Source organism: Balaenoptera physalus (genome assembly GCF_965194825.1).
Source record: "Balaenoptera physalus genome assembly, chromosome: 17".
NCBI lineage: Eukaryota > Metazoa > Chordata > Mammalia > Artiodactyla > Balaenopteridae > Balaenoptera > Balaenoptera physalus.
This window is the reverse complement of record NC_138895.1, coordinates 51,447,568-51,461,199: the sequence shown is the minus strand read 5'-3', so window position 1 is coordinate 51,461,199 and position 13,632 is coordinate 51,447,568. Positions and strand designations below refer to the sequence as shown.

At 34.6% G+C, this 13,632-nt stretch overlaps 1 protein-coding gene across 7 annotated transcripts in view; it reads left to right on the top strand.

Moving 5' to 3' along the window:
• UBR5 (ubiquitin protein ligase E3 component n-recognin 5) overlaps positions 1 to 13,632 on the top strand; it is a 141,162-nt gene that overhangs the window by 123,279 nt on the left and 4,251 nt on the right. For all 7 annotated transcript variants that reach the window (XM_082434225.1, XM_082434224.1, XM_082434222.1 and 4 more), the window contains 10 exons: positions 1,675 to 1,918; positions 3,351 to 3,462; positions 4,099 to 4,243; positions 5,276 to 5,406; positions 6,790 to 6,850; positions 8,932 to 9,107; positions 9,307 to 9,391; positions 10,792 to 10,947; positions 11,295 to 11,408; positions 12,826 to 12,970. In XM_082434225.1, coding sequence (XP_082290351.1) covers positions 1,675 to 1,918; positions 3,351 to 3,462; positions 4,099 to 4,243; positions 5,276 to 5,406; positions 6,790 to 6,850; positions 8,932 to 9,107; positions 9,307 to 9,391; positions 10,792 to 10,947; positions 11,295 to 11,408; positions 12,826 to 12,970 — 1,369 coding nt within the window. The remainder of the gene's footprint in view (positions 1 to 1,674; positions 1,919 to 3,350; positions 3,463 to 4,098; positions 4,244 to 5,275; positions 5,407 to 6,789; positions 6,851 to 8,931; positions 9,108 to 9,306; positions 9,392 to 10,791; positions 10,948 to 11,294; positions 11,409 to 12,825; positions 12,971 to 13,632) is intronic.

Here is a 13,632-nt window from a genome sequence, read left to right as displayed (position 1 = left end):
TTTGTTTTATTTTCACCTTTTAGTCTTTACTTCCTTTCTTCTGAACTGAATAATATCCAGCTTCCCAGCAACACTGATAAAATTACTCATTTGCTTTTATCCCACAGCATGCATACAACAGTCTTAGAATCATAACATCAACACCACTACCAACAAAATGATTACTGAAAATAGCTTAAGATTTATTTGCAGTTTTTGTTCTTAGAGCATATCCAATTGGAGATGTACAGTCAAAGTACATTGTTTAAAGTCACTTGAAATAATTCCTTTTGTGAGGCTTTGCTACCTACCATCTCATCTCCACACAATTAGGGCCTTTCAGTTCATTTTGCTTTCACTTTTTTGGGATTGCTCTCTCCTTTTTTTGACTTTGTTATGTTTCATAATTAATGTAAAATATCTACAGTTGCAAGGTCAACTCTGTAGAAGAAGGTTGTATTCAGAGAAATCTAATTTCCATTCCTGTCTCTTACTTTGTATTCCCCCTGCCCCCTTTCGGGTTTTTGTTTGTTTTTGTTTTTAGCTTATTTCCCTCCCACTTTCAAAAAATATATAATCCTGTGTGTGTGTGTATTCGTTACGCATCTCTCTCCTCCACTCCCACCCTGAGCATGCTATTATACATTTTACTCCATCATGCTTTTCCCAGTTAACAGTATATCCTAGAGAGAAAGCCATGGCTATATAGAGAGAGAGATGTTCTGCCTTCTTTTTTTCCAGCTACCTAGTGTTAGCACCACATTTTATGGCTGTATCAGTTTTTTTCAACCGGTTTCCTATTGATAGACATTTGGGTTTGTTTCCAGTCTTTTGCTGTTACAAATAGAGATGTGATGAATAGCCTTATGTGTGTTTCTCTATTTGGCTGGCGTGTCTTTGAGATAGATAGATAGACATGGGTCAAAGGGCATGTGTATATGTAATTTCATCAAATATTGGCAGATACCGCTACATAATGTCTGTATATTTTTGCACTTTCAACATCAACACAACAATGCCTGATTTTCCAAAGTCTTGCCAGCAGTTTGTTGTCAAATTTTTAGATTTTTGCCAATCTGATAGGCAGTATAATTTAAATTTGTATTTCTCTTATTATGAGCAAAGTTAAACTTTGTTTCATATATTTCATATATTATGGCTGCTTCTTTTTCTGGGAACTGTTTGTTGATATTTCTTGCCCATTTTTCCTATTAAAGGGTTTTTTCCTCAATTTTTTTAGAAATGCTAAGTGTATATATACACTACGCATGAATCTTTGTCGGTAATAGAAGGTGCAAATGTTTTTCCCCGTTTGTCATTTTTCTTTTACTTTGCTTTTGCTATGGTATTCTGCCACCAAAGGAATAGCCTATGATTTTTTTCTAGGATTCACTATTTAAAAAAAAAAAATTTACACTTTGATCTACTTGTAATTTATCCTGCTATATTTCCAAATTGGTAGACCTTTTAAGAAAATGTTATAATTGAGTTAAATTCCATTATCCTGATTTAATGTAAGATATTCTTGTATGATTCAGAGTGTTATTTGGAATATAAGCTTTTGAGAACCCAAATACTTCATAGCTATTTCAGCTGTCAAGGAAAAGCTAAAATTAGATTTTCAGATTTTACATAGAAAAATTTCAAGGTGGTTTCCAACACTGAATTTTACTACTTTTTGTTGTGTTTTAATAGGTTGATCGGGATCGAGATCTTCTTATTCAGCAGACCATGAGGCAACTTAACAATCACTTTGGTCGAAGATGTGCTACTACACCTATGGCTGTACATAGGGTGAAAGTTACATTTAAGGATGAACCAGGAGAGGGCAGTGGTGTAGCACGAAGTTTTTATACAGCCATTGCACAAGCTTTTTTGTCCAATGAAAAACTGCCAAATCTAGATTGTATCCAAAATGCCAACAAAGGCACTCATACAAGTAAGTACTCTACAGGTAACAACCACATACAAATTCTTTCCTTGTTGAATGGAAACAATGATAATCACAGTTATATATGTTTACAGTGGGAGAATGTTAATGTATATTTATACTTTTATACTATTTTATTCTAGATTAATGATTTAATCTTGTTTAAACTACTATAATTGACAATTTACCAGTTTGCTCTGTTACTGCCACACTTATTTTCATAAATGGCTGTGATTGTACTATTTTTTTCCATCTCAAATTACAATGTCTGGGGAGTGAGAGGTTTAAGATCTATGGTAATATAAAAATTCAAAGAGCAAACTGCAGGATTTCCCCAATCCCTGTATTTAATAAGTAGAGATACTTAGAAGAAAATGCTATTGTCTAGAACAGTGCTTTTCAAAGTATAATTTGCAGAGTTGCTCCAGTCTCCAGTGAGATGGAGCTTGCAACCAAATGTAAGTTGGCTGTGTCACCAACTTCACTGTTTAATTTAGCAAGACTTTGTTTTTTGGTAATAAGGTTTTCTGTATTAACATCCTGGTGTAAGCTCTGCCTCCTTGAGGATCAGCACTTTGGGGTTAGGATTCTTACCTAATTTTCAGGATTACAGTTAGCATATTAAAAAATGTGTGAAAACTACAAAAGGTTGAAACAGGGGGCTCATGTAAGGTAGGGGCAGAAGATCGTCAGTCTTGTAGGTGGATGGATATAGTAATTGCGGGAGAAGGAGTTACTAACAAAATCCTGTGTTTTACCTAGCTGTATCTTACTGGGGTTCTGTAAACTGCCACCGTAAAAGCTGACTGAGGTCTGGAAAAAAGCTGAATGAGCTCTGGAAAGAACTGAGGATGAGAAGATGGGGAGAGTACCTCAGCCTTTCATCATTAGTTTCACCATTTGACTTTCTATAGTCCTATAATAAAAAGAAATTGTCAAATGTGAATGAGGAAACCCGGGAAGTCATGACGTTTCAGAAATAACTTTTCTGCATACTCTTTAGGAAACCATACCCTGGTTTATGCTTAAGGTTTTAAGAATAATAATAGCTGGGTGGCTATAATGCCTTTAATGCCAAAAACTAAGAATAGAGAAGATGATACTCAAATATGTAAGAAATCTCAGCATTATTTATGGTGGAACTAACATAGCCCCAGTTGCTACATATTATTTCACAGCTTTGACATGACAAGGGGATAAATTCATTAAACAAATACTGAGTGAACATTTATTACCTACGAGGTTCATTCTACAGAATCACCCCCAACCCTCAAAACCATACGGAGAGTGACAGAAAGGCACTTACACAGATGATAAGGAAGATGATCTACAGTTGTCATGTTCTTACTATGTTTGTCTCATGTCCTCACATTGACTTTAACATTTAAAGTAGCTGCATTTACATTCATCTAAACAAAGTGTATTTCATATTTTTTTCCAGGTTTAATGCAGAGATTAAGGAACAGAGGAGAGAGGGATCGGGAAAGAGAGAGAGAAAGGGAGATGAGGAGAAGTAGTGGCTTGCGAGCAGGTTCTCGGAGAGATCGGGATAGGTGAGATAATTTTGCGTCTTTTATTGAGTACCATCTTTTTGGAGGTAGGCCTGTAAATAAGAGTCTCAATTATGGACTTCTAAAAAATGAAAGTTTTAATAATTGGATATATGTATTGTAACTAAAAAAGTCTAACCAACTGTTATTAAAATATTCTGCTTTAAAAACCCAGAGGCAGTTGAAATTATATTGGCTTTTTATTTATCCCGCTCAAGTTCCTAATTTTTTGAAATTTTTATTAACTTCATATCATGCTTTCCTAAATTTGTTTTAAAATTTTAATTGTGGCAATTGTGTTATTTAAACCTCTAATTTTTCACGTGTTAGGATGGGTAGCATTTTACTTTTGACTAAAATTTCCAGTAAATATGGGTGGGCTCTTGATTTCTGGTATTTTAAGGTCCTGTTCCCTTAGAATCAAATTAACCTATGCATTGCAGATTTATAGATTTTCAAGTGACAAAATCTAGATAATCTTTATTTCCCCACCATCATTCTTTAGGCATTCTTCCACCCTGGTACCATAACTGGAGCTAACTGTATGCTCTGGTTTTCCAACTTTATTACTAGTTGCACTGATATTTTCATTTTGCAGACAAGGGAAATGAAGTCGTAATAGCTCTGTTCACCTTTCAGGGATTTTAGAAGACAGCTTTCCATCGACACCAGGCCCTTCAGACCAGCCTCTGAAGGAAATCCTAGCGATGATCCTGATCCTCTGCCAGCACATCGTCAGGCGCTCGGAGAGAGACTTTATCCCCGTGTGCAAGCAATGCAACCAGTATGTATGGTGTACTTAGCTGCCTCTTAACTGGCTGTGCCATTTTTGGTTTCCAGTTAAGGCTGGTATTTTAAAAAGTTGCCAGCTGCTGGAAAGCCATGTGGTTGAGGACTGCAATAAAAAGGAAGCTTAGGGAGGGAAAGAAGCAGGACTAACTGGAGAGTAATTGTATATAGCTTGATGTTGTTTTTACTACCTGTGCCAGGTTGGCATTCTACCTAGTAATTTCCTTGTGTGCTAAGGAATTATCTGTGCATTGTATTTATTTGTACCCTTAGTTGTACAAATTATTGTTACTTTGCAGCTAGAACACATTGCAAATAGTGTATTTTACTCTTTTTTTTTTGGAGTAAAATTGCTTTACAGTGTTGTGTTAGTTTCTGCTGTACAATGAAGTGAATCAGCTATATGTACTTTACTCTTGATATGTATGACAGGAAGATTTTATTTTGAATGTTCTGTCAGAGGTTTCTGTCATGGAATATGAAACATAACCTAGTTGTGTTTTTTTGTCTTTATACATAACTATATGTACATGTTATAGCAAAAGAATAGTAAAACAGAGTCAACCAATTAATTATATTTCAGTGACTCCTTAGCCTTAAATATAGGCATCTTTTTCTTTCTCCTTCTCCCTCCTTCACTTCTTACCTCCCTCTTTTTTGCTACACTAAATGAAAAAAATGTTTCCAGTTCTCTGATGAGGAAGGGAAAAAAATGAAAATTGAGTATTTTTATGTTTACTCATGGGTATCAAAAACCTTTAAAAAAGGCTTATCAACCAATATTAAACTAGCTTTAATAAGACTGCTAGTGCATAGACTATTTAATTCCCTACCAGAGTTTTCTATAATTAAGCTTCCAATTTAATAAAATCCATTACTGGTTCAGAATTTTTTTTTTTTTTTCTATTTGTTATCCAAGTTTCTTACATTTTCTTCTTCTTCTTTTTTTTTTTCTGATAAAAGATTGCTGATTTAGACAAGAGGTTTCAGAGAGTAGAGGCAAGTAACATTTGTTTGTCATTTACAGGCATTTGCAAGTAAAATCACTGGCATGCTGTTGGAATTATCCCCAGCTCAGCTTCTTCTTCTTCTAGCAAGTGAAGATTCTCTGAGAGCAAGAGTGGATGAAGCCATGGAACTCATTATTGCACATGGACGGTAATGTATACAACTGGGAAGACATTTTAGTTTAAACATCAGCTACTTTATTTTTAGGATGTGGCTGTCACCATATCTTAAAATTTATACTAAATAGTACAAGACTTTAAATGGCTTTTTAAGAGATGGCTTAAAATCCATGAGTGAGACAGCTGCTTTCACATGTATTAGAAGGGCAGAATTTTAGCAGTCACTTTAGGTTCTGAAGATTTTTTACGAACCTTATTTAGAAACTAACTTATAAAGAAGTACATCTCATTCTCCACGTGAATACCCCTAATGGCAGAGGCCAAATACCTCAAGAAATTGGGTGTAATCCCTGAGTCCTTGCAATAAACTTGAAATTTCTTTTAGACCTCCTGATTTATCTTAAAAATCATGCAAGTTTTTGCTTTCTATTGTGTAGTATATTTGTTTTAATATTAAACTTGAAAATATCTAACAGTTAAATTACTTATCCTTCCTTTCCCCAGGTGACAGGTAAAAGTGACAGGAAGATATGCCGTACTTAATCTGTGCCCTACTGGGGCTACTCTAATATCCAGTTTAAGGCTTTGAAGTGTTATTTTAGATGAAAATGTCTGTTTATTTTTCTCCTAGTCATGTTATTGAATGAGGAACTTAGATTAGATATAGTCCTAGAGATGGATAAGTGGGTAGGTTAAGCCCTGAAACTAAATAGCCACTTACCTATTCCAGCGATTTACCTGTCTCAGAGCCTTTGAATGGTCCAAGCCAAAGACTATTGCTAGAAGTTTATTTTCTTTGCTGTTACTACTATTTTTTCTTCTCTTGACTTTCATGTACTATGTCTTTATTCCTCTTCCCTGTTTCTGGAAGTATCAACACACTGATATAGCTTAGCCCATTATAGGAAAAGTTGCAAATAATGTGTGTTTTTGATAAAAAAGATATTTGTAAATATATGTAAGGGTTGCTAATTTAGAAGTGTTTTCTATTGAATGCAAGAATATATAATATTGACTGCTTTCACCTGGCTTTATGGATTGAACAGTGAATTTATTAGTATTCTAGAATAATTAAATACCCTAGAGCATTTGATTGCTATTGTGGTTGCTTTCTGAACATTTTTCTGTTCTTTTACAATGCTTCCCCTGAGCTCAAGTTTCAGTACCCCTATGAAGACTGCATTTATTTTGTCTTAAATCAGGTAGCCTTTAGTTCATTGTCTTGGATCATACATGTAGCATCCTGTGTTTTTGTGTATATTATTGACATTTCTGTTCCTAGAACTGCATTAAGACTAGTAAGTGTCCTAGATATTTATATATTCTTATAAATTTAAATGCATATGGTTTTCTCTACACTAAATTCTAGAATTTCAGTTATCTGAAATGTGAAAGGTTGTTTGTTTGTTTTTAGGGAAAATGGAGCTGATAGTATCCTGGATCTTGGGTTATTAGACTCCTCAGAAAAGGTACAGGTAAGGGATGTTTTTGTACCTGTGCTAATAATAAGCACTTGGAATTTAAGTTACAGAAGGGAGAGGAAAGCATATTTACAAAGAAACTATGTCTTTGTAAGTAAAACGCTTGATTACAGTAGAGGGAAAAGCAAAGATAAGTATAAAGGTGTCATATACAGAATCAAGTAATAAGACTGGTTGAGATAGGGTTCAGTGTAACCCCACTCACTGGCTGCCTCCACTTGAGCACAGGCTGAATTAAGCTTAAATTAGAGATGTCATTAATTAATATCAGAGAAGGAGAGCAGTCCTATGGATTCCTAGGTCTCCTTCCTCAAGTAAGCAGCAGAGATCCAGAGAAAATGTGACATACGGTATAGCAGTAAGAAGGCTTTTTTTAAAAGTGCATGATGTATTTCAATTTGTAAGCTACCTGAGAATTTCAGTGCCAGCCAAGATATAATCTTATCTCTTTCACTGACTACAACTAAAGACTCTGGACAAAATACAAAAAGGAACTGCTTGAGGATTCTGAAAAGTAAACAACAGCACACTGATTGGAGGGAAGTCAAAATTTGAAAAACTGTTATTTTGAAGCGTTGTTTCAGGCAGGACAGTAAAACTGGTCCCCATTACTCCGTCTTAACTGGAAGGTAGTACATGCTTTAAGAAATAAACTATAGTATAATCCACTGTCCAAGTCCCAGACTATCCCATATGGTGCATATGCGGGGCAGACCCAATAATATAATTAAAAGGCTTTGAAAACTTAATTGGTAATGGAACCACTGCACACAGAAGATGACACTTCCAAGCTGAACATAACCAGGTTATTGCCTACCAAAGCCAAAAAACATCAACATTCTCCATATCATTTTAACAAGACCCAGAGTTTCACAACTTAGTATTCAACATGTCCAGGATACACTCCAGAATTATTCAACATACAAAGAACCAACAGAGACTCACTAATTCTCCTGGGAAAAGAACCAATAGATGCTAGCCTTGAGATGACCCACTTGTTGGAATTATCAGAGACATTATCTCATGTTCTGTGAGATAAAGGTAAATAAACACAAATGAATGGAAAGGTAGAGGTTCACAACAGAGAAATAGAAACTAGAGAACCAAGGGAAAATTTGAGAAAGTACAATGTATGAAAGAAAAAATTCACTGAATAGGTCAATAGCAGAACAAAGATGACGGAGGAAAATTCATCAGTCAGTTTGAAGATAGATAGAAATGATCCCTTGTGAAGAATAGAAGGAGAAAAGATGTCAAACAAACAACAGTTTTCAGAGACCTGTTGGACCATATCAAACATGCATGTCATTTGGAGTACCCAGAAGAGGAGAACGAGATTGTTACAGGAAAATATTTGAAGAAATAAATAATAGCTGAAAACTTCCCAAATTTGATGCAAGACATAGATTTATAGATTCAAGGAGGTCAGTGAACCCTAAAAAGGATAAACTGAAAGAAAACTGTGTCTAGATACATAATCAAGCTGCTGTAAAACTAATAAGGAAGCAAAGAATAGTGCCTTACATATAGATAAACAGTGATTTGAAAGGCAGTGGATTTCTTATCAGAAACTGTGAAGGCCAGAAGACAACAGAGAGTATCATCCTTAAAGTGCTTTTAGAATTGTCAATCCAGAATTCTATATCCAAGGAAAATATATGTAAGGAATCAAGGTGAAAGAAGCTACCAGAGTTTCATTAAGTAATTTTACTTAAATGGATAGAGAAGTTAACAGGCACAGGCTGTGTATATCACAATTCTGAAAGAATGAATTAAATTTATTTACATTTGAATATGAATGTGGCTTTACCTATCGAACTTTATATTTAAGTGATTTAGAGAACCAGTTCATATGTTTTGCTGTTAAAAATCAATCTTGGGTAATGTCAAAAATATTACTGTTAGTTTTTTTGGAGGGGGTATCTGGATGATTATTATTGTTAATTTTAAAGAGAGTTATAATGGCATTTTTTAATAAAAAATAATCCTTTTCTTGTAGACACATATACTAAAATATAAACAAACAAATAAATAAAATCAATCTTGGGGCTTAATCTCTGATACTCTATTATTAGGAAAACCGAAAGCGTCATGGTTCTAGTCGAAGTGTAGTAGATATGGATTTAGATGACACAGATGATGGTGATGACAATGCCCCTTTGTTTTACCAACCTGGAAAAAGAGGATTTTATACTCCAAGGCCTGGCAAAAACACAGAAGCAAGGTTGAATTGTTTCAGAAACATTGGCAGGTAAAATAATCTTGTATTTGAATTTTTTAAAAATTTCAGTTTATGAGACTTTCTAAAATATATTAGTTTGTAAAATGTGTATATGCTCTACTATAAAAATTTCTCAACATATTTTATGTATATTACGTATGTGTGGGGTGTTATGTGTTCTAGAATTATTTTTGAATTTAAATACTATTTGCTTGTTTTTTATTTTTAGGATTCTTGGACTGTGTCTATTACAGAATGAACTATGTCCTATCACATTGAATAGACATGTGATTAAAGTGTTGCTTGGTAGGAAAGTAAGTGATTTGAATGAACCTAACTGCTTTTACAATTGCAAAAAATTTGTTTTATAAAATAATTATATATATAGCATTAAATTAGTATTAAATTTTAAAGCATTATAGCCATTATAAATCATTTTTAAACATTTAATGACATGGGGAAAATCTGAATACATGGAGGAGAGAGCATAGAAGAATGGGTGACACACAGGTGGGTTTGGAGGGTTTGACAGACCTGGATCCTGTTGCAGACAAATCCCTTGACATTTATGGCATATTTCCCCGTTTATAAAATGGTAAAGAAAACAGTATAGTGCCTGCCTGGCATATAGTAAGTGCTCAGTAAGTTCTAGTAAGTAGTGGCAATAGAAGTAGTATTGTATTGAAAGGAGCATTCCCAGTTTCAAAAATATACATAAGATGTAGGTGGGTAGAGGGGACAAAAGGATGTAAGAAAATATAGCATAGCATGCTTGATAATTATCTCTGGGTGACAGAATTAGCTTATTTTCTTTATGTGTTTTGATAGTTTGACAGCTGGTACATTCCTTTACGACGGGGTTGGGGGAGAGAAACGACATCCTTTAAATTAATGCATAATACTAATTATAATCACAAAACAACAAAATATTTTACAGTCTTTTCTAGTGATGCACAACACACATCTGATATGATTAGCATTGTTAAAGCTGTGGTCTGTTAATAACTTTCTTTACTCAAACCCATTGGTGAATATTATTTTCTATTATTACAGCATATCATACTATGATACATATCTTTTCCTCTTCTTTTTCTTTTAAAACTCTGACTCTGTTGACTTCTTAAAGTGTTCCAGCTAAAATGTTCTTGTGCAGAGAAAGAAGAACTGGACTTGAAAGCTCAGCAACATAGAAATGTTGAGCCTTTAACAGGGTTTATGGAAAAGATTATGGAATCAAATAGACTCAAGTTTAACCCAATGATGTGACCTTCAGCAAAGCAAGTTACTGGATTCCTCTGAGCATCAGATTTATCATCTGGAATTAATAACCTGTATTTTATGATTATTGTCAAGGCTAAACAGGATGTGTATTTAGCTTAGGACCAGTTAGTTGCTCGGCATAATCACTTTGCAATAATTAGTGCTGGTTTCTACAAATAAATTACTTTACAACTTAAAAAAAAAACTAGTATACTCCTGGTTTTAAATTTTTTAAAAATGCATATTTTTCATGCTTTGAAAATTGAATGTATTTATCACAGCCAAAGACTTATTAAAATTTTACCTCTTTAGATCAGTTATATTTAGTGGAAGATAAACTGATAAAGAATAATCTTCAAATTAGATAAAATTCTTTATCATAGATTTCAACTTACTAATGAATTCAGTTAAGAGGTTTCTTTCGTAATTGATTTTCATATGATTACTTTCTTAGGTCAATTGGCATGATTTTGCTTTTTTTGACCCTGTGATGTATGAGAGTTTGCGGCAACTAATACTTGCTTCTCAGAGTTCAGATGCTGATGCTGTTTTCTCAGCGATGGATTTGGCATTTGCAATTGACCTGTGTAAAGAAGAGGGTGGAGGACAGGTAAAGCAAATGTGTGGTTTTCTGATCCTGGCAGGAGAATTTGGTTAGTCTGTTGTGCCTGACATATAGAAAAACAATTTAGATAAATAGGGACCAAGAAAGACACACACACACAGAGAGAGAGAGAGAGAGAGATAAAAGACACGGTAGGAGATGGAGAGTGAGACAGACTGAGAGGTCGAAGAGTTTATAGTTACTTAGGCCTAGAATGTTTGCATTCCTTAGATACTTGTCAGATACAGAATTGTCTTTAGATTTTAAATTTTTAGGAAATTATTTTATGAACTGTTAACTTATTACTGCTTTGACAAAATTGCTTTTAAATGGCACTGCTAAATTTTTCACAGGTGGAACTTATTCCTAATGGTGTAAATATACCAGTCACTCCTCAGAATGTGTACGAGTATGTGCGGAAGTATGCTGAACACAGAATGTTGGTAGTTGCAGAACAGCCATTACATGTAAGTGTTTTCTGGAAAATGTCACTTGATCTGATGAGGCTATTTGTGTCTTGTGTTTTAAACTAGCTCACAGTGTATTCAGCTTGCTTATAAAAGGTCAAAAATTTTAAACCAAAATGAATTTACATACAGTGTAAATTACACATGAATCCAGACCTTTCTTATGGGTAAAACTACTTGGAAAAACCATGTAATCATCAGAAAGTAGATTTGGTAAGGATGCTTTGTGGGACTAAAATGACTACTGTTTTGGGGGTCCTGCAACCACCCATACCTCTCTCTGGTGACTCACTAGAAGAACTCCTAGGACTTGGAGGCAGTTGTACTCACAGGTATGGTTTATTATAGCAAAAGGACTCTCACAAGGGGAAAAAAGTACATCAGACAGAGTCTGGAGGAATCCAGATACAGGCTCCAAAGTTGTCTCTCTGGGGGCATGAGTTGTCACAAAGAACATACGTCTTCCTCCAGCAGTGAACTACAGCAATGCATGTGCAGTGTTTGTGTTTAGGGAAGCCTGCTTAAGAGTCACAGTGCCCAGGGTTTTTATTGGGGGCCAGTCCTGTAAGCAGTTCAGACCCCCTGAGGAAAAACACGTGTTCATCATAAATCACCTTCTTTGCACAAATAATCTAGGCAAGCTGGTACAGCAGGGTTTATTGTCCCAGGCATTCAAAATAGCCACATCAGTTAGTAATGTAAGGAAAATTCTAAAAACCAAGGACCATTCATTCCTCCAATCAGGCTCTTCTAAAGGGCAACATCAGGCCCACTCTTTCTCCTCTTGAAGAATGTTTATGAAGTGTTTCTGATCCCTGTTCTGGGAATAACTGTGTGGGCTCTGGAATCATACTGTCAGGGTTCAAATCATGGCTGCAGCCCCCTCTAGCTGTATGACATTAGCAAACTACTTAAGTATTTTGTGCCTTGGTTCCCTCCTCTGCAAAATGAGGATGGGATTAAATGAATTAACATATGTAAGGTGCTTAGAACAGTTCTTGGCACATGGTAATTTCTCAGTAAGCTTCTAGATTTTGGGTTTGTGTCAGGGATGTTTGTTTTTGTCATTATCATACTCTTCCTAGGATGTTGACAGGATAGCACGTTCGACAGATTGAAGCTATTCTTAATGACTAGCCTGTTACTAACATAATTTAAAAAATTATTTTTGTTAACTCCTGATATGTAACAGTACTCCTTCACTTTTGAACCTGTAGCCCTTTTTTCCCTCTGCCACTCTTTTGAATCTGTTAATAAGAAACTCAAAATACAGAACTTAATTTTTTAGTATTATTTAGAATTATTTAGTATTCTTAGGCTGCTAAAATTAGATATTGGGCTTTAACAATAATAAATGCTATGTAGAAAATAAAGTACTGATGATAGTAATAAACAGGTTATTTTTGAAATCCTCTAGGCAATGAGGAAGGGTCTACTGGATGTGCTTCCAAAAAATTCATTAGAAGACTTAACAGCAGAAGATTTTAGGCTTTTGGTAAATGGCTGTGGTGAAGTTAATGTGCAAATGCTGATCAGTTTCACCTCTTTCAATGATGAATCAGGTATGAAATTTTTTTAATGTTTATTTAAGGAATAAACTACATAGATAATTTGGTCAGTCAGTTTTCTGAGTTTCTGGTTCTTACATATTTACAGGGGCTTAGGAAATGCTGTATTACTCAGGTGTTTTTATATATATATTTTAAGATATGTTTGAACTATGATAGCTTAGCATTAGGTCATTCTTAATTCTTTTATTGTTTAATTTTTCTAGGTTTTAATAAATGTATGGTTTAGTATGATACAAGTAAAAATTCCTTGTGAGCAACTGTGTGAAAAGGACTTTTATGAACTATTAATAATTAAGAAAAAATAATCCATGTGACAATTCTGTTGGCCTTTCCCTATTCATGTTCCTTAAACTCCAATTAAAGAATTTGACTACATGATGTTTGCTTTGTAGAACAGGATCCAAAGCACACTTAGAAAGACATAAGAGCACACAAACACATGGAGAATCTAGAGAGAATAACAAGCGGTAGTGATAATCCTAGACTAACATTCATCTTTAGTGCTTGATTTCTTGCAACTCTTCCTTTTCAAGTCCCATATTCTAGGAATAGAGTTTTTAGCTGTGACTACACAATAAAACACTGGAAGCTCCAAGAAATTCCTGAGAGGACTATAACTCTAGTCCAAGATTATTGCATACGTGAAGATACCA